The sequence below is a fragment of the Mauremys reevesii genome, linkage group 23, assembly GCF_016161935.1.
Source record: "Mauremys reevesii isolate NIE-2019 linkage group 23, ASM1616193v1, whole genome shotgun sequence".
Lineage (NCBI taxonomy): Eukaryota > Metazoa > Chordata > Testudines > Geoemydidae > Mauremys > Mauremys reevesii.
In genome coordinates this window covers 15,221,990-15,247,756 of record NC_052645.1, presented here as the reverse complement: position 1 = coordinate 15,247,756, position 25,767 = coordinate 15,221,990, and the positions used below count along the sequence as shown (strand labels likewise).

The window sequence follows — 25,767 nt, the reverse complement described above, 5'->3', positions numbered from 1 at the left end:
AAGAGACTGCTTAAAAGAATATTTGTATTTACAGTAGAGCTCAAAAAGTAGCACTCAAAAAGTGCTTGTGCTTTGCAGACAGCGGAGAAGAGGCAGTCTCTGATTCAGAGGAAGGATGATCCAGGGGTTAAGGCCCTAGCCCCAGATCTAGGTTCAATTCCCTGCTCTGCTACAGACTTCCAATGTAACCTTGGGCAAGTCATTTAGTCTCTCTAGGCCTCAATGCCTCATCTGTAAATCATGGATAACAGCACTGCCCTACCTCACAGGGGTACTGTGATGACAAAGACATTAATGAGCATAAGGCCCCAGGATACGACACAGTGACAGGGTCATCTACGCACTGTAGACAGACAGACCGAGCTCTGGACAGGCAGTGCTGTGGATTGAAGGCCCTCTATCCTGGGAATCTTTTGGGAATTTCAGGTCCAGTTCATTGTGGCCATGCCCCTTGGAGAGCTATTTACACCAATGCAAACGGAGTGTGAAACACCCCCACCTCACTTTGCACTGATGTTAACCGCTGCGGACGGAGCAGGGCAACACTGAACTGGGCCCTGGGACCAAGATTTTCAAAAGTGACGAGTGATTTTGGGGGCCATTTAGAGCCCAACTAGACAGGCCTTCAAGGCCCCTGACTTTCAGAAAGGGCTCTCTGGGGTGTGGTTAGCTGAGCACTCCAAAGCAGTCGGCCCTTTTGAAAATCACAGCCTGTGTACATGGAGTGTTTTGGTAAGAAGTTACGCCTCCAATATCTCCTGTTCATAACACACTTTGGGTGTGAGACAGTGGGCCAGTGCCACAGGGATAGGCATGGCAGAAAACCCTGGAGCAACAGGTCAGACGAGAGGGAGGTGAAAGCCAAAATAACTACTCATTTCTATTTATTTATTATTATTCAGCTCTGCCCAAGCTCAGTCTGTCTGTGGTACATATATGGCACCCGTCACTGTGTCGTCTCCTAGGCCCTTACCGTTATTAATGTATTTGTCAACACAATACCCCTGTGAGGTAGAGACCAACACAATAGCCCCGTTTCACAGATGAGAAACTGAGGCACAGAGAGACTAAATGACTCGCCCAAGGACACACTGGAAGTCTACAACAGGGGTTCTCAACCAGGGGTTCACATATTATCCCTGGTGGTATGCAGAGGTCTTCCAAGAAGTACATCAACTCATCTAAATAGTTGCCTAGTTTTACAACAGGCTACATAAAAAGCACGAGCAAAGTCAGTACAAACTAAAATTTCACACAGTCAATGACTTGTTTATCCTGAGCTATCCCCTGAAATGTAAGTACAATATTTATATTCCAATTGATTTGATAATGATACGGTAACAATGAGAAAGTCAGCAATTTTTCAGTAATGGTGTGGCTGTGACGCTTCTGTATTTTTATGTCTGATTTTGTAATTAAGTAGTTTTTTAAGTGAGGTGAAACTTGGGGTACGCAAGACAAATCAGACACCTGAACGGGGTACAGTCATCTGGGAAGGTTGAGAGCCACTGATCTACAGCAGAGCAGAGATGTTTAAAAAGTCCTGCATGTTAGCCTAACTCTGTCCCCACCGCAGTTAATTGTAAAATGGCCAATGAGTTCGGTGGGAGCAGAGTTAGACCAGTGCTGAGTGCATCCCGGTCCATTCTAATCTATATTGATCCCATAGGTAGTAGTAAGCATATATCCTGTAATTTTAGTAACACATACATTTGATGATATTTGCAATGGGTAACAATACGCTGGCAGTATAATTTATAGGCTATTTTGTATAATGTACACAATGGAAATATGTTACATAGGGTGAAAATGATTTGTGCCTCTAATGAACTGGCTAGAGTGTATGTATCACCCATTGTGCTGTCCATGATGGAGTCAGGTCTGCTCAGCTATGCATCAGAGCCCCTACACAGGAAGCAGTTAATGGAGAGTCTCCTTTGACCCAGCTAGTTGGGGTTTGAAGTGAGATGTCTGGATCCAGACCCAGATCTGACTTTCCAGGGGGTTTAGATGCTGGAGGCTCCAATTCATGCCTGTCTCTAATAACAATGCTCTCAAATCATGCTCTGAAGATGTGCTCTGAATCCAGGCTATGGGTGCTTACTTCAGGTCTCCTGCCTGCCTTGTACATGTTATTTTCATAGAATCATAGGACTGGAAGGGACCTCGAGAGGTCATCTAGTCCGGTCCCCTGCACTCATGGCTGGACTAAGTATTATCTAGACCATCCCTGACAGGTGTTTGTCTAACCTGCTCTTAAAAATCTCCAATGATGCAGATTCCACAACCTCCCTAGGCAATTTATTCCAGTGCTTCACCACCCTGACCGTTAGGAAGTTTTTCCGAATGTCCAACCTAAACCTCCCTTGCTGCAATTTAAGCCCATTGCTTCTGGTTCTATCCTCAGAGGTTAAGAAGAACAATTTTTCTGCCTCCTCCTTGTAACAATCTTTTATATACTTGAAAACTGTCCTCATGTCCCCTCTCAGTCTGCTCTTCTCCAGACTAAACAAACCCAGTTTTTAAAATCTTGCCTCATAGGTCATGTTTCCTAGACCTTTACGATAACATGGCTTCCAGGTAACATGGTAGCATCCATCAGGCATGAAGAAGCAGGCAAGGTTAAAGAGAATTGATTCACTGACCACATTCTGGGCTTTTATCTTTGGCTGAGTCATTTGCTGAAGGGATTTTGTCTCTCAGACCATTTTCATTAGCTTCCTGGCTAAGGTTCTGCCTGTCTATGTCTCCTTTTGTAACATGCAAATAGCAAGCAGCTCCTATATGTCTGCATGACGTGAAACACAAAGCTGACGTGTCGCAGGCTGCGGTAAGCTTCAGACAAAGTAGTTGCGTTTTAGTGAAGTTGGCGTTAAAGGAATTAGTACAATTTACCGTCCATGAAATCACTGTAAACACCTAAATGAAATCTAAATGCCTCCTGGACAGATTTTGCCCAGGGAAAGGACCATGCCTCTAATGAGACGACACTGCTTCCCTGGCCTAACAATATCATGATAGAATATTATGAGGTGTGAAATTAAAAATGTCCCTCAATTCCCTCTTCAGTAATCCCCTCTGACATGCAGCCTAATGCAGGCAGATGTGAGCTACATTGTACATGCAAAGAGAAATGTAGCCACGTTCTGCCTTCTTCCCATTAGTGATTTACCATATCCACCTGTTGCATCTTGTCATTAACCAAGCTTGTATGCCCACTGAGGCAGGGCCTGTCTTTTTACTACATCTTTGTACAGCACCTGGCACAGTGGGGTCGCAATCACTGACTCAGGCCTTTAGGATCTTCTGTAAATAATAACCAGAGCACTTTCTTCTTTAACTGTGATTCCCAGTAGCAAAATACCCTACACTTTATCTATTGTGATGTTGATTGTATCTGGTTTCTTAAGACCCATCTGTGGCTGGGACTTAAACTAGGAAGCTGGCCATAATAATTAAAGATCACATGGGCCTCTTGTTAAAAAACAAATAGATTGCTAGTGTCCTAGCCAAAAGACATGTTGGCGGGGGGGCACCGAAACTATTTGTAAATTTGAGTCGAATTTGACTAATAATTTTGGCCAAAACAAAACAAAAGGATTCCCCTCCCCAGAAATGTCAAAATCGTTCATTTAAAAATAAATCACCATGAGCCCTTTTGAAAATGTGGACTTGATTCAACGTTCCAAACATTTTGTTTCAAACCAAATTACATTTTTTTGGATTTCCATTTCGGCGAGAGAATTGAAAAAAATTCAATTTCTGTTTGAAATGAAACTGGGTTTTGTTGTTGTTGTTTTACAGTTTGGCCCCCATTCTGAAAAGTCAATGATTTGCTCATCTCTACTTAGGAGTCGGGGGTGGGGGTGGGGAATTTAGAACAGAGAAGGTGCCCGGATGTCCCAATCTGCCTGCAATGATTCAAATGGGCGTGTCCCCCAAATTTAAGGCCGATTGTGCAAACTGCCATTTGGATACTTTCACTCTTGTTTGTCCTGGGAACGCACCCTGGACACCAGTAGAGTGGTGTTCTCCATGTGTCATTTGCCCTGCATGACTGGTGGATCTTCCTGGGCTTTGATGTCAGGATTCCCTGCCCACACTTGCCCTCTGACGTCAGTCTCTCAAACACTCTGTGCCTCTGTGTAACCATCTGTAAAATGGAGGAGTCACCAGTGTTTGTTGAGCACTTTCCGGGGCTCAGATGAAAGGAACGACAGCCGTGCAATTGCATGACCTCTCTCCTTCTCTGCCCTTTGCCTCATGAGTGACCGGCCCATGCAAGGTTTACGAGAGCAGTAGCCTGTTTGGGAATGGCATTATAGAGCTAAGGTAGGTGAGGTAATTAATATCTTTTACTGGACCAACTTGTTGCTGAGAGAGACGAGCTTTTGAGCTGACACAGAGCTCACAGAGCTTCAGGACCTGAAGAAGAGCTCTGTGTCAGCTCGAAAGCTCCTCTCCCTCACCAACAGAAGTTGGTCCAGTAACAGATATTCCTTCCCCCACCTTGTCTCTCTAATATCCTGGGACCGACACTGCTACTGCACACAACAGTGGCAGCTGCATTGTCATTGAAGGGATTGCTCATGTCAGATGAATGTTTGTTTCATGAAAACTTTCACAGCAAGTAGCTGTTTTGCATGCATGGCCATCGGCGAAGGGTTAAACCGCCACTCTAGGCATGTTCCCTGCCTCTGCTCTCATTAAACACAAGTGGAAAACTCAACTAGACACATGCAGCCGGGGGCTGGAACAGTTTTTATAGTGGAAGTGCTGAGAGCCATCGAACCAAACTGTAAACCCTGGATATAATGGAAACCACTTCAAGCCAGGGGGTGCGGCAGCCCCTCCAGCCCCCCTCGTTCCAGTGGCTATACTCACAGCTGGCCTGTGCCAGCCAATTTGGGCTCATGGGGCTCGGGCTGCAGGACTGCATCATTGCTGTGGAGACTTCCAGCCCAAGCTCTGGGACCCTCCCACCCCTTAGCACTAAGGTCTGATCCTCCACGGTTGCCATCAATGGGAGTAGGAATGGGACCTCTATGGCGCCTTAGAGAACACCCCATTTTAACGCCTCCTTTCTCCAAATCTAGCTCAGTTTCCAGGCAAAAATCTTCTCTCTGACCTGCCTCCCAGATTGCTAAATGCCCGAGGCAGTTCCTGTGTGTGGCGTGACCCCAGGACGTGCGATTAGATTCCCATCAGCCGCACACTGACTTCAATATGTCTGCTGATGGTCTAAGAATTCAGCACCTGCTGAAGTACTTTGCTGAATCAGGGCCTTAGAGTCATTCATCCCAAAGAGCTTAACAACCTTCACACGGGAGTCATTTTCCCCACCACTGAATTGCAGCCACCTCTGCCTTGAAACACAGTAACTTTTTACACCCCATGTGCTGTCATCACTGCTATGGTTCCCTGGATTCGAGCCAGCTCAGGGGCCTACCTGTACACAGCGTTTGCAGTCGAGACATACCCTTTGTTAAACAAACAGCAAAGACTTCAAGATGCGGCCCACTGAATTAGCCTTTTGTAGCATGGTCTCAAAACACGTATTTGGGTTCTGTCATTTAAAGGGGGCCTCACTTCTTTTGTGACCTTGGGCAAATCCCTTAATCTCTCAGTGCCTCAGGAGCTGTAAAATGGGGTTAACACTCCCTTTGCCTTGTCTATTTAGATTATAAACTCTTCAGGGCAGGCACTGTCTCGTTATGTGTCTGTACAGCACCTAGCACCAGGGAGCCTGATCTCAGCTGCAGCTGCTAGGTGCTATTGTAAGACTAATAAATATTGGCCATGGGGATCAGATTTCAGGATCGGGGCCTTCGATCGTAAGTGCCTCAGATCCGGGAATGCATGTCTCCTTCTGCTCTTAGTTGGGACCTCTGAGTGTGACTGTAGTAAAATAATACACAATGCTTTCCAGGATTTTATGACATAAATTAAACAAGAAGAGAAAAGGGACCAGTTTAGCTCTGCCACGTGAGGCGATTCATGTAGGTGCGATTTAGAATGTGGAAAAATATTCTCCTTTCTTTTAGTTCAGAGAAATACTCCAGAAAGTCTTGATGAAACCACAGACATTTTTGTCTGGAATCTACCCCTATCGTACACTGCATTATAGATGAGTCATTCCTACACTCCCCTCTTCCTCCGCTTTGAGATGTGGCATTTCACATAACACGGCAGGAGGGAGAGAGAGAGAGAGAAATATTGTCAGGGTTACAGTTTTCCGTGGTTAAAAAGCAACACAGAAATCCATTAAAAGGAAAAGTTTGTAGAGCAGGCATCCTGAGGTGGTGAATTACGGGAAGATTATAAAATCAAAAACCTCTGCTTGTGTTGAAGTGGACATTGCCTCCAGCCTACAACAAATGAGACAAGTGGGGCATTTTATCGCAGCGCTCATCCCATGAAACCGGAAAGAGTTCCGTTCAAAGCAAGCAACCACTCAGCTAGACCTGGCTTGGGGCAGTGGTTCCCAACCTTTTTGTGGCCAGTAGCACATTCATGTTTTCAGAAGAGTGGGGCGGGCGCCAACAATTTTTCAAGGGTTATTTTGTATTTGTACATTAAATAATACAAAAAAACCATCATATTTAATATTACATAATATATGAATCCAGAGAGAAGAGAGAAGCCGAAGAGAAGCCGCGAGGACAGAGAACACTGGCGCCCGCAGCCCCGGAGTACTCTGTCCCCGGCAGGCGTGGGGCCGCGGCTTCTCTCCCCTGCTGGGCACTAGGCAGGCCCTGTGCCTGCCGGGAACAGAGAACACCGCGCCCGCAGCCTGACTTCTCTGTCCTCGTCAGGCGTGGGGCCGCGGCTTCTCTCCCCTGCTGGGCACTAGGCGGGCGCACATAAATGCCCCGGCGGGCACCATGGCGCCCACGGGCACCGCGTTGGGGACCACTGGCTTAGGGAATAGGGCAGGGCGCTGGCATGGGAAGGAGAGAGGTTCTGCAATGACCTTGGGAGCACGGGAGCTTGTTGGCCCATCTGGAGAAGAAGAATGGCCTCGGTAAGGCACTAGAGTGTGAGTCAGATCTGCATTTGCCACAGACCCCTTCCATGCCTGGGGGCAAGATACCTTCCCTTCCTGAGCCTCAGTTTGCCATCTCTAAAATGAGGCTGACAATACCTCCTTCATCAGCCTTGTTTGCTCAGATTGTAGGGACCATCTGCCACTAGGACATCAACTAGCATTGGGGGGCCCATCTTGGCCCTACGACCATACCAATGCATGGTTGTTATGGGACTTCCCGGAGAGTTGAGGATGCTCATCATCCCCCATGCTAGGGCCTATAATGAACTCTGATGGGTATCTCCCGCCGTCATTTCCTGGTTTGGATCTGGAGCATGGTTTGGCGTATGGACTGCTGCTTCCTAGCCCCCGAACGGCGTGTTTTTCAGAGTGTCCTTTCAGGGGGACCGTGGTGCTTGTGATAGGCTGCGCTGCCTGGACACACCCGGAGAACGACGTTGTGTCTATCCGAGAGACAACGTGGGCGAGGGACTATCTTTTACTGGACCAGCTTCTGTTGGGGAGAGACGCCCGCTTTCGAGCTGACAGAGAGCGGCGGGCGTTCCTCAGACATGAACCCCAGCTTGGAGAGACCCTCTCCAGCGCGTGAGGGGGAGCCAGTGACCAAAAGCAATGAAGGGGAGGGAGGGAAGGAAAGAGGAGGGAAGGACAGAAAACCAAGGGAGGACACGGGATATTCTATCCTGAATGGCTGCCCTGGACATTCCCCCTCATTTTATGGCAGTGCAGTTCTCAAACTTCATTGCGCCGGGGCCCCCTTCTGACAACAAAAATTACTACATGACTCCGGGTGTGGGGGGGGGCAAAGCCTGAGCCCACCCAAACCCCACTGCCCTGGGCCGGGGGCGGGGGCATAGAAGCCAAAGCCCCAGGGCTTTGGCCCCAGATGGGGGGCCTGTAACCTGAGACCCACCACCCAGGGCTGAAGCCCTCGGGCTTCGGCTTAGGCCCCCAGCAAGTCTAACGCCAGACCTGGCGACCCCATTAAAACGGGGTCACGACCCACCGTTTGAAAACCGCTGATTTATAGGAATTATTGGTTCCTGGCTCTGCCTTTGGTTTGCCGCCAAAAATGAACTGGCTAAAATTTCTGTCCACCAGAACATTACCAAGAATCGCTGTCCTCTCTACCTGTGCGTGGCCTTCCCATTTATTTCCTGGGCTTCACAGTTCTACCCTTTCGCACCACCCACACAGATACTGCTCTGACGTCTCCAAGGAGAGCGTGGACGGAGTAGCACACAACGACCAAGGGCTCAATTCTGCTCGTCGCTACCACTGTTGAAATCCACAGTAGCGCTGCTGGAGTCAGCAAAGTTACTCTGGATTTACGTCCCATGTAACTGAGAGCAGGATGTGACCCAAACCAAGTGGCACATTGGCCTACAAGTGTTTATTGAATGACCGAGACCACAATCTCTAGAAAACAGTCATTGTGAAACCTCTGACTAATCTGCTCTGGTCTGTTCCTTGGTGTAATTTCAAGTTCAGTGACATTTCTGACCTTGCAGAGAAAAGATGAAGAAATAATGGCTCATCTGGTGCTTTGGGTTGTGCTCGTTCCCAAGGGAAGGGAATGAACGACCATGCTAATATATTGCTAACACAAGAGAGACCCGAGGTGTGGAAATCAGCTCTGGATTTGAATCTGAAATTCACCCCAAATGTAGGGGCGTTTGCTTTGGATGCTCCAATTTAGGTAATTACAGAGCTAGGCTTGTACTACAAAGCGGATCCAGATCCGGATCTGCAGCTAAAACTGCTGCAAAGTTTCATCAGCTGCAGACCTATTGTTCCATTTCAGACTCATCTCTGGTGGCTAGCAATACAGCTGACTTACGCTCCTGGGTGCTTGTTGTTTTTGCTGCCTCAGCAGTCCTGTCTCCTTGTATCTTAATAAAACCACAGAAATTAGAGATAGAAAAGACCTATCAGGTCCTTCTTCCAAGCAAGTGCAGCATCGTCCCCTATTGTACAATGGGATTTCCCTGATTTCCTTTGGGAGGCTATTCCACAGTCAAGTAGATTTTGCTGTAAGGAAGGGTTTTTTTCCTGATCAGAGTCATCAGTGGGGAAGATCTGGTGGCGAGATGTTCAGGGGGTCCAGCAAACTCAGTTCTTTTGTCTGAGTCGCTGAGTTGGATAGCTGCTCGAGAACGTTCTCGTCTTCTAGCCTCCATTATGGGGAAGACAATTTTCTCAGAGATGTCCCAGAAAATGCTCCTGAAAATGTCAAGAATGCTTTGTGCAGGGCGGGAGCCAGTGCCTTCAGACTTCCTCGGGCGAGGATGAAACAGATCAAGACAGCAAAACCAAGATATTTTTGGGCACCACTCACACTCCAAAAAAAAAAAATCGCAAATGTTTCCTGGCTCCGGTGGGAGCAGTTGCTTGGAAGCAGATCAAAACTGGCATCCCATTTGATCTGTTCCTGTCAGATCCTTCTGGTGGGTCGTGATTTTTTTGTGCCTGTTGCTCTGTGGCCTCTCCGAGGCAGAACCTTCGCGTTTCATAAGGATAAGGCAGTTATGGGAGGTTGCTCTTGTTCTCTCCTGAGGCATCTGACATAGAGCCCTAGTTGTTTACAGATGTGTCGAGAGGGCGGAAGTGTTCATGCTAACGCAAGAGACTCAGCCAGGATTGTGGTGAACGGAGCGATCAAAAGGAATATTCCAGTTCTGCACCTTCTCCCCCCGTGCCCAGGGTAGTGGCTTTGGTCAAATAGGGTGGTCTTTCAGCTCGGGCAAATTAGGAGCAGTTTAGAAATAAAATCAACAAGGAGTTATTAGATTCAGGGCCAGGGCTTTAAATTGCTGAGGTTTTTGACTGGGGGAGGGTGTGTGTGTGTGGGGGGGGGTAGCTTCTCAATACACCTTTAGGGCCAGCATGTTGCTGGAGTCTGGAACCAATTTACTGGCTTTCAAGTGGTCTCCTTTCAGAATAGCAGCAGACCTGAAACTCTCGGGACACCTTGGTAAGACATGCCTGGTGAGGAAGTCAGTTGCCTCTTTGTCCCGGGAGCTCACTCTGCTTTGGTTCCTTCCATTTCCTTCGACAGAGAAAAGGGTTTTAACCCCTAGGTGATCAACGCTAACAGCCGGTGAATGGGTTGGTGGGAGTGGTAGAGGGGCCTGCACGCCTAGACCGCTTTGCAGTGGGTTTTACTGTCAAACAGACGTGACTGGAAGGAGTCTCCCTGACACAGAGTCCGCAGGGCTTCCCTCAGCCCAAGTCTGCAGTAGAAGCGGGGAAAGGCCCAGTTTGTTTCAGCTCAGGGAAAAACGAAGATCTGAAGCATGGTTCAAAGTTCCAGGTAGGAAGAAGAACCAAAGACCCTTTCTCCTGGTTCTCCTCTCTCAGCTCCATCCTTCTTCCCAGGAGCCAGGCTTCCTTAATGCCTGCAACGGTCTGCAGTTTCCCACAGCGCACCCTTAATGGTGCAGTGGGGATTAGTTCCCCAGCCCTGCCATCCTGCAGCCAAGGCAGGCAACACTGAGCCTTCCTCTAGCCAGAGGGAGAGAATTAGCCCCGTCTCTGCCAATCTGTGTGTAATAAAAGTGTGACACACGGGATTGCCGGTAAAAGACTGAGATCTTGGTTTCCTGGCTCCAGTCACATGACATGGGACACGGTTGCTAAGAAGGCTCTGATCTCTATCATATGACAGGGGTGAGCACACACTAACCGCTAGAGCCTGGCGGTTGGGGTACACCCAACCCATCACACAGAGCATGCAGTCTGTTTTTGGATTATCACTCTCTGCAGCAAGCACTGGCTCATGGAGGATTTTCCACTTCTCCCAGGTTAGACAGGACATTTTAATGGATAATACTGTAGCGGGTGGATAGAACTTGTAGGTCTCTGGAAAACCAGAGCCCCATAAATTAGGAAGGCAGCGTGAGAGATATCGCTGGAGATGGAGACGGGGTGAAAGGAGGCATGCGTTATCCTCGGGGGGTTGGGAGGGGCGCTGATTGTAAAGGGGAGTCCTAGCCTAGGACGTTAATCAGAGTGGCCCTTCTGATTTGACCAGGAGATGGTTAAACGGGATGCTGTTGCAGATCCAATATTCGTACAGAGTGGGAAGTCCTTTATACTGGTATTATACCATGTTGTGTCCCCTGTATTCCTGCATTTCTTCTCTGCTTTAAGTTCTGTGTCTGCCTAGGTATCTGTTTGGCATCAGAACATCCCTACAAGCTCAGTCAGTATTAAACCCATTTTGCAGATGGGGAACTGAAGCCCAGAGAGATTATTAAGGAACCTGCTCCAGGTCAAACAGGAAGTTTGAGAATTGCACCCTGATCCTTGCCTCCCTCTTGTTGGCTGCTGTATTTTTAACAGCTCTGTGGTACGGCACCGCTGATGCCTCTTATTCGTATGACAGTAGCAGCTAGAGGCCTCTCCCGAGATCTTGGGCCCATTGTGGTAGGTACTGTACATACATAAAGTAAGACATGTCCCTGCCCTGAAGATCTGACAATCTAAAGAGACACAGGTGGGAAGAGAAACTGAGATGCAGAACCGAGAAATGTCTTATGCAAGATCAACGGCTGAGCAGGGAGTAGGACGCAACTCTTCTAAGGCCCTACCCACTAGACCACGTTGTCTCAGCTAATGTTGAAATTTTATATAGGTTTGGTTGCGCAGATAAAACTCAGCCTTAAACTCCCAGCAGAGGACCCGATCCTGCCGTCCTCACACAGGCAGACCTCAACTGAAACTGAACTCATAGAGAGTTTCCCGGGGAAAAGCAGCAGGACTGGGCCTGCAGTGTAGAAGGACCCAAGGTAAGCCACGATATGTTGTTGAGATTTAGGAGACTCACGGGGGGCATGTCGCAGCTGGGAAGATGATGGAAAGAAAAATCATAATTTTCTTTTCACTGGGAAACGTACAGATGGCAGCGTTTGACCAGCCACACCTTTGCGTTACTAGATTTACGGGGCCCAAGTGACATTTACTGGAAAAATATAAAACGTCAGTGATCTGAAACCTAAGCCTGTTCGTGAACTCAGAATCATCCTAGATGATTTGCAGCAGAGCACGCTGCAGGGATACCATGCTCGGAGCTGGGCAGCTTGGAAGCCAAGGATGGCGGGAAGCCATTGGTTCAATAGTATGTAGAGCTACTGACAATTTTGCGAGCTAAGAAGAAACAGCGTGAATAAGCACATTCCTGACATCCTTGAAGTCAGCACTCACCAGCAACCGCAGGCAAACTCTGGCCTCAAGCACCCGTTTTAAAGTATCCATAAGGACTTCTTGTATACTACAGTTTCGTGTGTGCTGCAGTCATGCCAGCTTCCCTAAATCCTATGTCACAAGTTAGGCTAATTTAGTACTTTGATGGGAGATGTTTAAGCAACATCTCCAGGATGAGGTGTCAGTTACCATCAATAATTTGTAGTATGGAAATACTGAGAGACCCCAGTGGCGATCAGAGCCACTAGGTGTTGTACAAACACACAGAAAGAGATAGTCCCTGCCTCCTACAACCAAATAGGCAAGACATAGGAGATGAAGTGACCAGCCTCGCAGCATGGGGCAGAGCCAAGAATAGAACCCAGGTCTCCTGAGGAGTCCCAGCTACTAGAGCACATAGGTCAGCAAGAGATGATCTCCTCACTGAGCCAGTGCCCGACCAGCAGGGTGCTGGGGGTGATACTTGAATTAGGGGAGGAAGTTTTCCTTTTTCAGGTGAAAAGTTGGAGTCTGGCAAAGCCATCCTCACCAAATCAAAGCCCTGGGGATGACGATGTATATCCTAGTGCCCTTGTGGCCTTTAAAGATCCCATGGTATTTTTTTGAAACAGCAGGTGCTAAACCCCCTGCCCTGGCCCAATTTCAGCCCTGGTAATTTCATTCCATCTCTCTAAGTTCCCTTCCAAATTGCATCAGATCTCTCCTGCACTTCCTGTGCTGAACCATTGGGTAGTGTTGCGGTTCACAGTTCTTTGTGTTGCAGTAGCACCCAGGAGCCGCAGCCCAGGACCCCACTGGGAGAGTGTTGGACCAACACGGAACAAAAAGTCCCTGCCCCCAAAGAGCAGCCGGAAGAGGAGGAGCCTTTGTTCAGATGAGTCTTGTAAGGCTTAGCTGGTGTACATCAGAGCTTCTCAAACTGGGGGTCGGGACCTCAGAGGGGGTCGCGAGGTTATTACATGGGGGGTTGCGAGCTGTCAGCTTCCACCCCAAACCCCGCTTTGCCTGCAGCATTTATAATGGTGTTAAATATATTAAAAAGTGGTTTTTATTTATAAGTGGGGGGGTCGCACTCAGAGGCTTGCTATGTGAAAGGGGTCACTAGTACAAAAGTTTGAGAACCACTCGTGTACATGAAGTAACTCAAGAATCTCCAGTGAAAGGACAGAGCGAAATCAACTACCTTTAAGACCCACCTCTGTGAAGCAACGGAGTTTTGCTGGTCCCTTGGACGACTGCTCATGATCCGTTTCGCTGTCTATATTTAAACTGCCCGGTGGGCACTAATTCCACTGAAGCCCCTGTGGAGTTGAGGGTGCTTGGGAAGAAATTAGGCCCAGGTGATCATTTCTCAAGCCTTTGCCAGCATAACACGAGTATGATTAATGAATGTGACATTTGTGGCTGGATGAGCTACGCTCATAGAGGTGGACTGAGATGCCAACGGGATAATGGACTTACTTAAAGCAGTTTCAAGATCAAATTATAGTGGGCGATGGTTCTTGTAACCAGCCACAGTCCTCAGTGTCAACGGTCTTGATGAGTAACATAGATTGGAGAAAGATTCCCTCCAGCACAGTTTAATAACTCCTCTTCTTTACGAGAGACATGGAAAATACTCTGCATTAATGTAACACCTACGGAACAGAAAGTATTTGTGGGGGCAAAGAAATCCAATCTTCCCCATATGCCTCACCTCCCCTTATTTCATTGGGAGCTTTGATTATTCATGGCACGCAGGAATGAACTATTAAGCACCAGACATCAATGGGGTCACTCCCAATTTAAACCAGCAAATTTAGGAGCAGAATTTGGCCGTGTAGTATTGGTCAGATTTTCAAGATAACCCAACATGCCACTTATTTTGGTGACTGTGTGGGAGCTGAAACTCAGATGCTCAGAGGTATTTAAAAGCCTAACACCTATTGAAATCAGTGGGCATTTGAGGATCTCGGCACCAGAACACTTATGAAAATTTGACTGTATCTCTCCTACATGCGTATTTCTCCTTTCTAAGCAAGAATGAGGCATTCTCCGACTTTGCAGGAGTGCTCTGCACCTTCATTACATTTCACTCTGGATTTATGTGAAGAGCTGGGCAAATTATTTGTAGGCAAAGAGTTTCTCCTATGCAGTTAGTCAGTCATAGAATCATAGAAGATCAGGGTTGGAAGGGACCTCAGGAGGTCATCTAGTCCAACCCCCTGCTCAAAGCAGGACCAATCCCCAACTAAATCATTCCAGCCAGGGCTTTGTCAAGCCGGGCCTTAAAAACCTCTAAGGAAGGTTTCTCTGGTCTCAAATTCCCCTCAAACAGCCCATTTTTCTAAATTAGATTTTATATCCAAAATTGTTCACTTTATGCAATTACATTTCAGCCTCGGCCAGTTACTTGGATTGTGATTGGTTATCCTAAATCACATGGCATTGCCTCTGCTTCATGATTGGGTAAGTGAAAAATACTGCAAAAAAGGAGAGGGGGGGGGTAGCATTTCCAGTCTGAAGAGTGAATAGCTTTTGGAATTGTTTGTTTGTTTCATTCCTTAAATATTTGTGCAAACAAATAGCCATTTGCATGGACAGGGACAGAAAATCAATCACAATATGAATGTAGTTGAATCAGAAAGCCATTTGAAATTCAAATGAAACATTCGTGAATGTTTTAACTATTCACCCAGATCCAGCTATGCACCCAACTGCACTGGAAAGGACACATCTAACCTCTTAAAGAAACAAGGATTTCTTGTCTTAATCGTAAACAAATGTTTCCCAATTTGGCTATTCTCCATCTTCAGTGTAATCGTTTTTCTCCCCCCCCCTTTAATAAAATTATGTCTGAAACAAAAATGTTTATTACTTTTATGAGTTCCTATTTGTATGGAAATTGAATTCAAGATGTGATATTTCTGTCTCTCTCTCTCTCTTTTTTTTTTTTTATGACCGATCCTCAGCACTTCTTCATCTGGCTTGTGGCGGGAAAAGCACAGATTAAAAGGACCGTGCAAATGTTTTTTATAAACTTCTCTTATTTTCTTGCCATAGGACTGCCTTTAATTAGCTCTGTGGAGTACAAAGGATACATGACACCATCTCACAGCGGAGGATATAAAAATCTACTATATTTATTGCTGAATATTCACACTGTACTCCAGTACTTTGATAAGTACCAACCTTGGACTAGGTTCCATTCTTATTTACACCATTGTAAATCCTGGAGTAACTCTGCTGAGGTCAAGGAAACTACTCTGGATTTACACCAATGTAACTAAAAATAGAATTTGGCTCATTATTCTCACTTTCCAACACACTCCGCTCAGAAGAAAATTCAAATACAGTAAATGTACTAAGACAGATTTAATAATGTTAATCCATTTAATATTATGTAACCTTTTGGATTTTTGAACACTATGCCAAATTCTGGTCTCTGACACTGGTAAAACCCTAATATGGTCTAGTGACTTCTGTAGTATTTTGCTAATTCTAGATAACATTCAACTTAAGATTTATCCCCAATCATTTTTGTAGATGGGTATCAAGTTGATTGATTTTGACACCGTTTTCTTTCATCCGTTTAGTTTCAGTATATTGTGTTAAGTTGCTATTTGAGAATTTTTTTTTTAATGCTTTTATCTTTGGAATCAGCTTGAACGTCTTATCTTGTTTTAGAAATTCAGCTACAAAACAAGTATAAAAAAATCCAACAAACCCCCACAATTTACAGTGTTCTGGCATATCTGTAGTACTCTAATGTTAAGGTCTAATCCTGCATTCCTGAGACATCTTCAACTCAGGGAATTAATGAGGGATTATTTGGATTGCAGAAGGAATGAAAGATTGGATCCATCACAGATTTTAGAACTGAGAACATGCCAAGCTCCCCAGTTCAAAATAAGTCAGTGAGAAGACCCCCTGCACATTCTTTATGTCCTGATGAGTTAAGTTTTTAAAGTATTCTGTAACCAGCATCCCAGATAGCAGGACTTGCAATCGCACAAATTGATTTTGTGCAATTTACTGGATTTACAAAAGCAGGTAACGTTGAGAAACACCCCCGATTTTAGCAATATGTCACAGAGCATGAGATAGTCCCTCTACACCAATAGGCTGAAAAAAATGACACTGTCCCAGTTTGCAGTATTCTCCCAAGTAACAGAGTGACAGAATGATATGCTGGAGCCTGCTTCCACACTGATGCACGGCAGAAAAAGGTGCCTTCGCCATACAACAAAAAATAAATGCAGTCTAGTTTAAATTCTTTGGGTCAGATCCTAGGCACCTTGCTTTGTTTTTACGCAGGCAAAAGTGCCGAGTAAAAATGAAGTGAGGGCACTCAGATTCAAGCAACAGTTTTCACACTTGGACTCTTTTGGACATTCGTGCTGAAATTTACAAATAAAAGGTTCATTGTGTGGCCTAGTAAAGCTTTCAACCCAGTTGTGGTCCCCAGTTTATATTGATAAAGAAAATGAGGGCGGAAAATGATCCGACGTTTGCACTCTGTAAACAAGACCCAATTCAGCAATGCTCTAGGACGGAGCTAAACCTCCTAATTACATGCTGAACGTCGGAAATGTAAGGTCCCTCTGTGATAACAGAAAGATATAAAGCCTCATCTTTGTGCATTTGCTGTGGGTTGGAGCAGAACGAGTAGGTGGAATAAACGTTGTCCAAAGCAATTACATTTCTGAAGTGCCTTTCAAAAGTGAAACACTAGATGCTCACACACACTATAGGAAAGCCTTTCAAGTCTACCTTTAAAGCAACCATCCTCAAACCCTCTTGTGCCCTGGACAGCTAGCTTTCCCCTTAGAAACGGAAAATGTTGAGTGATATTAACTTTTGCAGCTCTTACCTGATGACTTAAGTTCTTTTCTTTCACCTGCTGGTTATGCATATTCTAAGGCATCCGTCCCCACAGTGCCTGGATACTAGCTACTTTGGCTATGCAGGCAGAGTAGGACTGAAAGAAATATAGCATATATCTAGCACCAAGCAATGCCCTCTGGACAAATTACCACTCAGTTAACGTTCACGGTCCTACAACCGATTTCACGCCACGCCTGGTGAGTCAACAACAGTGTGAAAAAGTCATCATGAAGGAAAAGGCACATCAAAGTAGGGCCTGGACAAAAGCGCCGAGAAGATCCAGAAGCTCATCATTTCACATAGCAATGGAGTGCTCTAAGCATGGGTCACACGCACAACAGAAAACTCATCCCACGACAGCCCACTGTACGAGCAGCTAGCATGCAACTGAAGATGTGCCAGCGAAGTTATTAAAATACGCTGCTGTTCAGTGACAAACAACAACGTTTCCTGCCCTGAAGAAGATGAAAACAAGGGCTCTACTCACCACGGAGGAAGGTTGACGAATAGGTTGCAAACGAGTCAAATATGCTGTTGGAAGCCATGACCCCAGCCCAAGATGATTCTTCGGCCAGTCCTTGTGGTTTGTTTATATTCCCCCCGCTAGTCTTGAAAAAATAAGTTTGAACTGAAATACAAAAGAGAGAGAGAGAGAGAGAAATCCACAAGGAAGCTAAGTGCCTGTTTGTAACCAAGAATCTGGCTTTGCCGTGCCACAGGAATGCTTAGCCACAAGTTTTTCAACAGAAGCATATGCACACTGGCTCAGTAGTACGAACAGGGGGGAAGAAAACAGGCTTTGCAAAGAGATAGACAGAGGGCGGTGTAAGGTATGGAGAGCAAAATGAATGAATGAATGGAACTTACCCTAGACAGACAAAAATACAGCTGGTGTTAACAACCAAGGGGGGGGGAGAAACCTCCTCGCTGAGGTACAGGTACTCTTCTAAACTGGAGATTGCAGTTTGCTTGTGGTTCTGTGGTCTCCTATGAGGCCTGAAAGAGTGTTAACTCAACCCCGGTTCTGAGACAGAAAAGACTCCAGCTAGTCATTCGCTGAGTGGAAGAGGAGAGTCAGCTGACCCGTGATGTCAACGGGGCATGAAACATCTTTGTGGCTTCTTCTTCTTTTTTTTTTTTTTTATGGTTTATATTTATTAGTTCATGGGAGGCCTGGTTGACTCTCCCGGACCCTATGGTGAATGACATACAGAAGCAGAACTCAGAAGCATCGAGACATTTCCTTTTAATTAATTATATTGTTGCCCCAAAAGAGACAGAAGAGAGACTTCAGATTTCTAATTGGTTGATTGAAGTAATAACCCATTTACATTCAGTGGTTTTCTCCTTTTAACTGCCTTTTCTCCCACATTTACCACTTGTCTGTATCATAATTTTTAGCTGTACATGGCTTTCTAACTCCCAGCTCTCTTGGCTGATTATTGTTACTGCGTGTCGAGACTATTTCCATATGTGTGGATGGGTGGCTCTTCTTCGCGGGGATTTTATGTGAATTAGTATTAAGCAAGACACAAAGCACATGCGGCAGAATAAACATGGCTAGCTGAAGAGGAGGCACTGCAGCCATTCATCATTCTTTAAAGGTGTAGAATCGCATTCCAGGGAAAGGAAGGTGCTCAAGCCCACAGTCTGAAGCCCTTGCTCATGCTGCGTAGTGCTTATTCATTGGGGTCAATGTGAATGTTGCCTGGGTAAAACTGCAGGGACTGGCACCTTGTTTTTCAGGAGTAATAGTCACCAGCTGATTATTAACGACGATGCTTTGATATCTGCAGGTGGGGAAGTGCAAAGGCCAGATTTTCAAAGGTATTTAGGCATCAAAGCAGGTTTGGCACCCAACCTACTTAGGTGCTTTTTGAAAATCCCAGTAGGTACCTATCTTCATCTATAGGTGCCTCCATCCCTTTGAAAATCTGTCCCCATGGCCCTCAAAATAAGGCTTAAATGGGACATAGACGCTACATTAGGGTGACCAGATGTCCCGATTTTATAGGGATAATCCCGATATTTGGGGCTTTTCCTTGTATAGGCTCCTATGACCCCCCACCCCCTGTCCCGATTTTTCACACTTGCTATCTGGTCACACTACTCTACATTGGCCTTCTCCAAGGGGTGAATTTCACCTGTTCAGGAAATAAACCTCACAACATTCCTGGGCGATGCACGTTGGGCTGTCACATTTTAAGCAAACTTCCCCCGTGATTTCCCAGGGAAGTTCTGCATAAAGTCCTGTGGCACTAGATGGTGCAGGGTCATTAGTAAAAACGTAACTTAAAGATCCCTCAGAACTGGTAGCATCAACATCTGCAAGGCCTTCAAATGTCTCCTTAAAACTCTCCTTTGCCTTGATGCCTACAGAAAACTTGACAGCTGGTGCACGGAGACCACTGCCAGTCACACTGACCAATATTGTCTATTTCCCTGTGCTCCGGCGTCGGTCTGTCTGTATCTCTCTGGTGTCTCTTGTCTTAGATTTACATTGTAAGCTCTTTGGGACAGGGACTGTCTTTTTGTTCTGTGTTTGAATTACTCCTAGTGCAGTGGGTGCCTGGTTCCTCACTGGGACGCTTAGGAGCTCCTACCTTACAAATAACTAATTTTCCACTTACACTTGTACGTTTTGGGCTTTCCTTTTCCCTTAATCACAGTGAGTAGTATTGACTCGTGTGAGTAGTTATTGAGGATTTGGCCAAAGACACATGCCCAAGCCAAAGGTGAAAAACACACGAACACCCCCGCAAATGGAAGTAATGACACAGCACTTCGGAATTCCGCCCAGAGAATCCTAGAAATCAGAGATGAGAACGTCATCTAGGTCACCTCCTTGCCAGTGTCCGCCTGGTGCCTACAGTCCATTCCCCAGTCCTTTGAGCAGCACAATTTTTAACTACTTAAAAGTGCTTGAACTGCAGGGGGACCTGATAACGATGTTACAAAGAAAACGGTGATCGATTGCGCTCAGTGTCCAGCGAAGGCAGGACAAGAGGTAATGGGCTTACTCAGCAGCAAGCGAGATTTAGGTTAGATATTAGGAAAAGCTTCCTAATTCTGAGGGTAGTTAAGCTCTGGAACAGGCGTCCCCGGCGGGTTGTGGAATCCCCCTCAAGAACTGGTTAGACAAACACCTGTCAGGAATGGTCTAGGTGTACCTGGCCCTGCCTCAGCATGGTGGGATGTACGACGTGACCTCTCAAGGTCTCTTCCAGCCCTAGATGTCTATGGTTCTACTCACTTCCCTTGGAAGATCATCCCACTTTAACCGTTCTCAGGGTCAGAAAACTTTTCCTGATATTGAACCTAAATTTCCCTCTCACGCTCTCCTCTTTGCCCTCGGTTAATCCCCCGTATTATTACTGGTTTCCAGTACTGTCCCCCTGTACACACCCAGACAAAGGCCCCTTGTACCAACCTTCAAATTTCCTCTTTCTTCTTAGTGTTTACACCCTTCAGGTATTCCTAATAGGTTATTAGGTCCCTCCATGTTAGTGGCCAGTTAGTCAACATTAACCAGATTCCGGTCTCACTGGCACCAGCGTAAATCCAGAGTAACTCCATTTACATCAGACTCTGCTCTCTTTAATCAGGCAAAAATCCCATTGGGTCAAATTCTGTTCTCCACTACACTACATTCTGTTGAAACCGATGGATTTCCTGCATATTTATCCCAGTCTAGGGGTCTGGTCCAAGGCCCAATGAAGTCAATGGTGTTTTTGCTGTTGGTTTTAAAGAGGTTTTAGTTTGGGCCATACATGGGAACAGAATTTGGCCCTTTATTTTTATGAGTCATCATTAGTTTCGAGAACCAAGTTGACACAAGGCTGGTATTATGCCTATCGTCTGCAGTGTTATCTGGTGGGCATGGGTGGCTCACATCCTGGTGATAATCACCGTTCAAAGATGATCCTTTCTCTGTGTGTTTTTTGCAGAGACCTACTCACTGTCATGTCAGGTTAAGAAATAGTTTCATTGGGGCCCCATAGGTGGAGAAGTGACTAACTAAAACGCGGAGAGATTTTTCTTCCAAAAAAAGATGTTTGAGGAAGTGAAACTCACAGAAAATTAAGTCTGAATGAAATCTGCAGGCAAAAAGTACCAAGGTTTGTGGCATTTCCAGTGCATACAAGTGTGATCTAACAGCGTTTATACAATCCCGCGTTCGCTAGATTTTGCTGGACGTACCTGTGGGCCCCAGTCTTGGCTTTCACAGGGGAATTGGAAGTATTAGACATGATTGACACCCAGAATATTAACACTGAGATGTGTAAGAGCTGATCTTATTTACTGTGGCTCAAAATCCTGGGACTCTGTTTGTCCTTCATAAGAGTGGCCATGCAGGGTCAGACCAATGGTCCATTCAGTCCAATATCTTGTCTTCTGACAGCAGCCAGTGCCTGATGCGTTTCTGAGTAACTAAAAGAACCCCTGTCTCCAGGGTGATAACACAAAGCTGGGGGGAGAGGAAGGTATGCTGATCATTTTACAGCACAAAAGGAGGAGGAAATATCAAATGAGCTTTTAAAAGGTTCAACGCAAGCCATCACCCGCAGGGCCTGTGGAGTAGGACAATGTCACCTTGTCTCCATTTGCCTTGTATCTTCTCAGACCACAATGTCAACCTGCTCCCTTTTCCCCAGACTTCCCCACTTCTCCACATTGCGTGCTGCCGCCTGGCCCTGCAGTACTATAAGCGTGCAAAGCTCCAGGGCCGCTGGCCATTTTCATGAGTCCTTTGACAGGGCTTAAGTCAGGGTCTGTGGTGAACTGGATGGGACAGAAGATTCCTCAAACCTTGTCCCGCTCTATAAAGTAGGGATTTTGTCTCCTGTCTCCACACATGCCTTGATCCCACTGAACTCACTGATGCATGTGCAAAAGGTGGATAATAGACTTATCTTCCCTACAGTGCAACATTTTTCATGTTTGGCACAGCAAGACTAAAAGTATGTAGCATGAACGTGTGCCACTGTCTCATTCAGATTTTATGCTAGGTTTTGATTCCTTGGCCCCAATCCTTCATTGAGGAAAAGGACTGGGACTTTCAAAACCATTGACTTCAAGGAGAGCAGAGTTAGGCCAAGGAGGACACTCTGGAAAACCCCACCCACGAAGCACACAGTGCAATTTAGAAAGTGGAGACGAGGAGCAGAGATGACTTAAGCCGCCTTCTTTATCCCTGATCCTTGCATGCCAGGCTGGACCCCTAACACAGCTGTTCTGATTTACACCAACTACAGATGTCCCCTCTGATCATTAGGACAGCTGGGGATCACTAAAGTGCAGAGAAAAGTGGTCACGCCTCCTTTTCCTGGGCCACACCCCCTAACTCACCAGCCAAGGTGGAGTAGAAGCTGCTACCCCAGGTTTACTCTACTCTGCACTGCGTTAATCCTCCCAGGCACAGATAAGTTGGCTTTACACATGCTTTGCTCCAGCACAGTGTAGCCAAGGCGCCTGCCTCTGGGTGCTTTCCTTGTTATACTCATCTCTGAAATTATCCCCAGCTGTTTTCTTTATGATAAAATTCCCCCCTCTTTAAATTGCTGCATTTTTTCCATGGGTGTGTCTCTAAATCTAAATACTCCAATTTTGCTCATGCAGGCAAATGCAAGGGCTTATTATGTGGTCTAGAAATTGATGGGTATTCCATATGTTATCTATATACTGTACCAGAAGCTTACACTGTGTTTCAAGGAAATTAACAACTAGTTCAGGCATTGCATTTCATTCTGTGCATTCATATGCATCTATGAGTGTGTAATGTATGTGCTGATATATTTTATTTATTTATGACCATTTACACGTGGAAGTACAAAGCAGCTATCCGGCGTTCTAAGAACTTTTGACAAACTTTAGCACGCCAAAAAGTATTAGATCCGTTTACAAACGGTTGGGTGAGGGAGGAGGTTGTTAACTTAGGAGCTGCGAAGTGAAATGGAGCCAAAACTGGGTAAAATGGTGAGCTCATAAAAAGTACAAAAGAATCTAAAATTATTCCTTTGTTTTTAATTTGGATTTTTGGTTTGAGACTCAGCCGTCATTAAGGGCGTGTACATGTGCCCAAAGTCTGGTGCAACGGGTGCATTTAAAAAAACCAACTATAGATGCCCATGCTAATAACTGATAGATCAAACCAGACACCCAATAGAGAGAGATACGTCTAGATATTATATACACCTACATGAGCACATTTATTCAGGCCAGAGACCATGTCTCAAAGGTGTTGGTTCAGTGAATAAGACAATGGGGTCTCACTTCTGATTAGGCTCTCTGGATGCTGTTGCAACATAAACAGCCCCTAGATCTCCTCAGAAGATTGCTACTTCTATCTTCATTTGTGGACACACAGTTTGAGATTTTAAACACTTCTGGGAGCCTTGGATGAGAAGGGATCTTCATTTGTTTTTTCTTTAGTTGAACCCTTTAAATAGCTGGAGTCACCGAGGCCATGGATATTTGACCCAAACTGAAGCTGATTTTCAGAAATGCTGGGCACTCGCAGTTCCCACTTACTTCAGGTGGAATTATGGGTGCTCCCCACCTTTGAACAGACTTGGCTCCTAAACCCAGTGAAGTCAAATGTTTCCATGTTCTCCAGCAGGCTTCAGATCAGGCCCCTTTCTGGTGTTACAAAAGTTGGAGCCCCAGAAACCGAGACCCCTCCCTTCCCTCAAAATCAGTGAATGCATTTGGAGATGGTAGCCTGTGGGCTTGGGACAGTCTTTCGTTCTGTATTTGTACAGCCCCTAGCGCAACGGGTCCATGACTGGGGCTCCCAGGTGCTACAATTATACAAATAAAAATAACAACCAGCCGGCTGTGGAAAACCAATTGCACAAGCCTATCAATGGCTGGCAGCAGGAAAAGAGGCAAAGGCCCCTGTTCTCTGCCCTCGCTTATACTTTGTGCATCACTGAGCTGCATTTACCAGCTCTATCCCCATTCAAACACTGAAAAAAACCACCTTCCCTGGGGGGAGGGGAGGGCTGAAGAGAACACCGCAGCCACTTGGAGGTCTGCAGTTACCCACAGGCTACGCACAGCCTTTTAAAGAGCTGGCATTGCCCTTCAGGAGCGGGTTGTTTGGAAGAGGCAACTTTTTATGCATTCTCCTCCGCCAAGCGAAAAACAAAACAACGTCGTCCTGTCAGAAAACCAGGCAAGTCAAGTCACAGGCTGCTGCAGGGCAGCTCAGATGCAGGCAGTTTGGCAAGGCTGCCATCAAACCCAGTGCACCACAGGAAACCACTAACTCTAAACATGAGCAAACACTAGGCCATGCGCTCCCCTTCTGCTTCCATGAGTGGCGAGGAGGCAGAGCTGGCAGAGCTAGCAGAGCGCGGTGGCGTGTCTGTGTGTTAGGACCAGCTCTGCAGCATCCACAAGAGCGCTGGAGGCTCCTTCCTCCGGGTCTGCGTTTTTTGCAGGGAGTGGAGTGGGTGGAACCAAAGAGCTGCATTCTGGGACTTGGTCCCCTTTGTACATTCCCTGGCTTATGCCAACGAAGAGCTCAGGGAGTTGGACGTGGCTTATTAATACCACCACGCTGCATTTGTGACCTGGCGATGGACCCATCGCAATTAGGGCAGGCTGCTGCCCTGAAGACATCCAGCTGAACGCAGACAGGGGCAAAGCAGATTGGGAGGACGCCGGTGGCCTCAAATATTGTGGAGTCGGCAAAGGCAGTGGTGTTGGGGAGGGAACAACGTACGCACGAGGAATCAGCATGCATCCCTACTGCTGTTCAGAGTGAGCACGCGGCAGCTGGACTTGGAGCAGATTGGGAGTGCCAACAGGAGCGATTAGCATGGGCTAGCCGAGCCGGCACTGGCTTGAGAATCACAAGACCTGAATTCTAGTCCCATGTGACCTCGGGCAAGTCACTTGCTCTGTTTTCCTACCACCTTGTGTCTATCTAGGCCGTTTACCCCCCTGGTGCCCAATCTTATTACACAGGAGGGCCACATAAACTTAAGAGTCTACATATTTGAATAAGATTTAAAGTCACCTGCACTGATCTTTATTTTAAGTTCAGCTTCTTTCATATGTATTTAGCTAGGTTGTTTCTGTGTACAATATTGTCGACTTATACAACTTGGGGAAGCTAAAATGGTGTAAACGTGATGACAAAACGCTAACGAATCGGCCTCAGGATATTGTGATGAAGCGAGCCGCCCCGGTGAGCCGTGAACAGCCCGTTGGCCATAGGGTGGGCACTCCTGATTGAGACTCTACACCCTTGGGCACAGGGACCGTCTCTCTGTGTTCATACCCCACCCAGCCTTCTCAGCTGCAGCGCCTGTGTGCTACCAAACCAGATTATTATCATCACTGAGGAAACAGACAGGAGAAGCGTCTGTCGCGCCCTTTAAACTGCAATCATCACATGAAGCCTCATGAAAAGCTTGTACCGGGGGCTGTTCTCTGTTGAAGCCCTTCTCCCTGAGAGGGTGAGGCTATTTTTCAGTACTGGGGGGGAAGGGGGTTACCTGTGTCAAGGTTCGATGGCATCTGCTGTTAGCGCTCATTCCTTCACCCCCGGTTTGGAGAGGCGGCTTTGGGTGGGTCTACGGGCTGTTTTAGGACACAACTGGAATGTGGCCTGTAATGGAGACATGGCAAAACGAAGG

General features: G+C 46.4%; 1 protein-coding gene across 2 annotated transcripts in view; it reads right to left on the bottom strand.

The window, feature by feature from the left end:
• RUNX3 (RUNX family transcription factor 3) overlaps positions 1–18,095 on the bottom strand; it is a 113,516-nt gene extending 95,421 nt beyond the window's left edge. For both annotated transcript variants that reach the window (XM_039511851.1, XM_039511852.1), the window contains exons 1-2: positions 17,987–18,095; positions 17,607–17,747 (exon numbers count right to left, since the gene is read on the bottom strand). In XM_039511851.1, the coding sequence (XP_039367785.1) occupies positions 17,607–17,664 (58 nt within the window). In that variant the 5' untranslated portion in view covers positions 17,665–17,747; positions 17,987–18,095. The remainder of the gene's footprint in view (positions 1–17,606; positions 17,748–17,986) is intronic.
• Between the last annotated feature and the right edge of the window lie 7,672 nt (positions 18,096–25,767).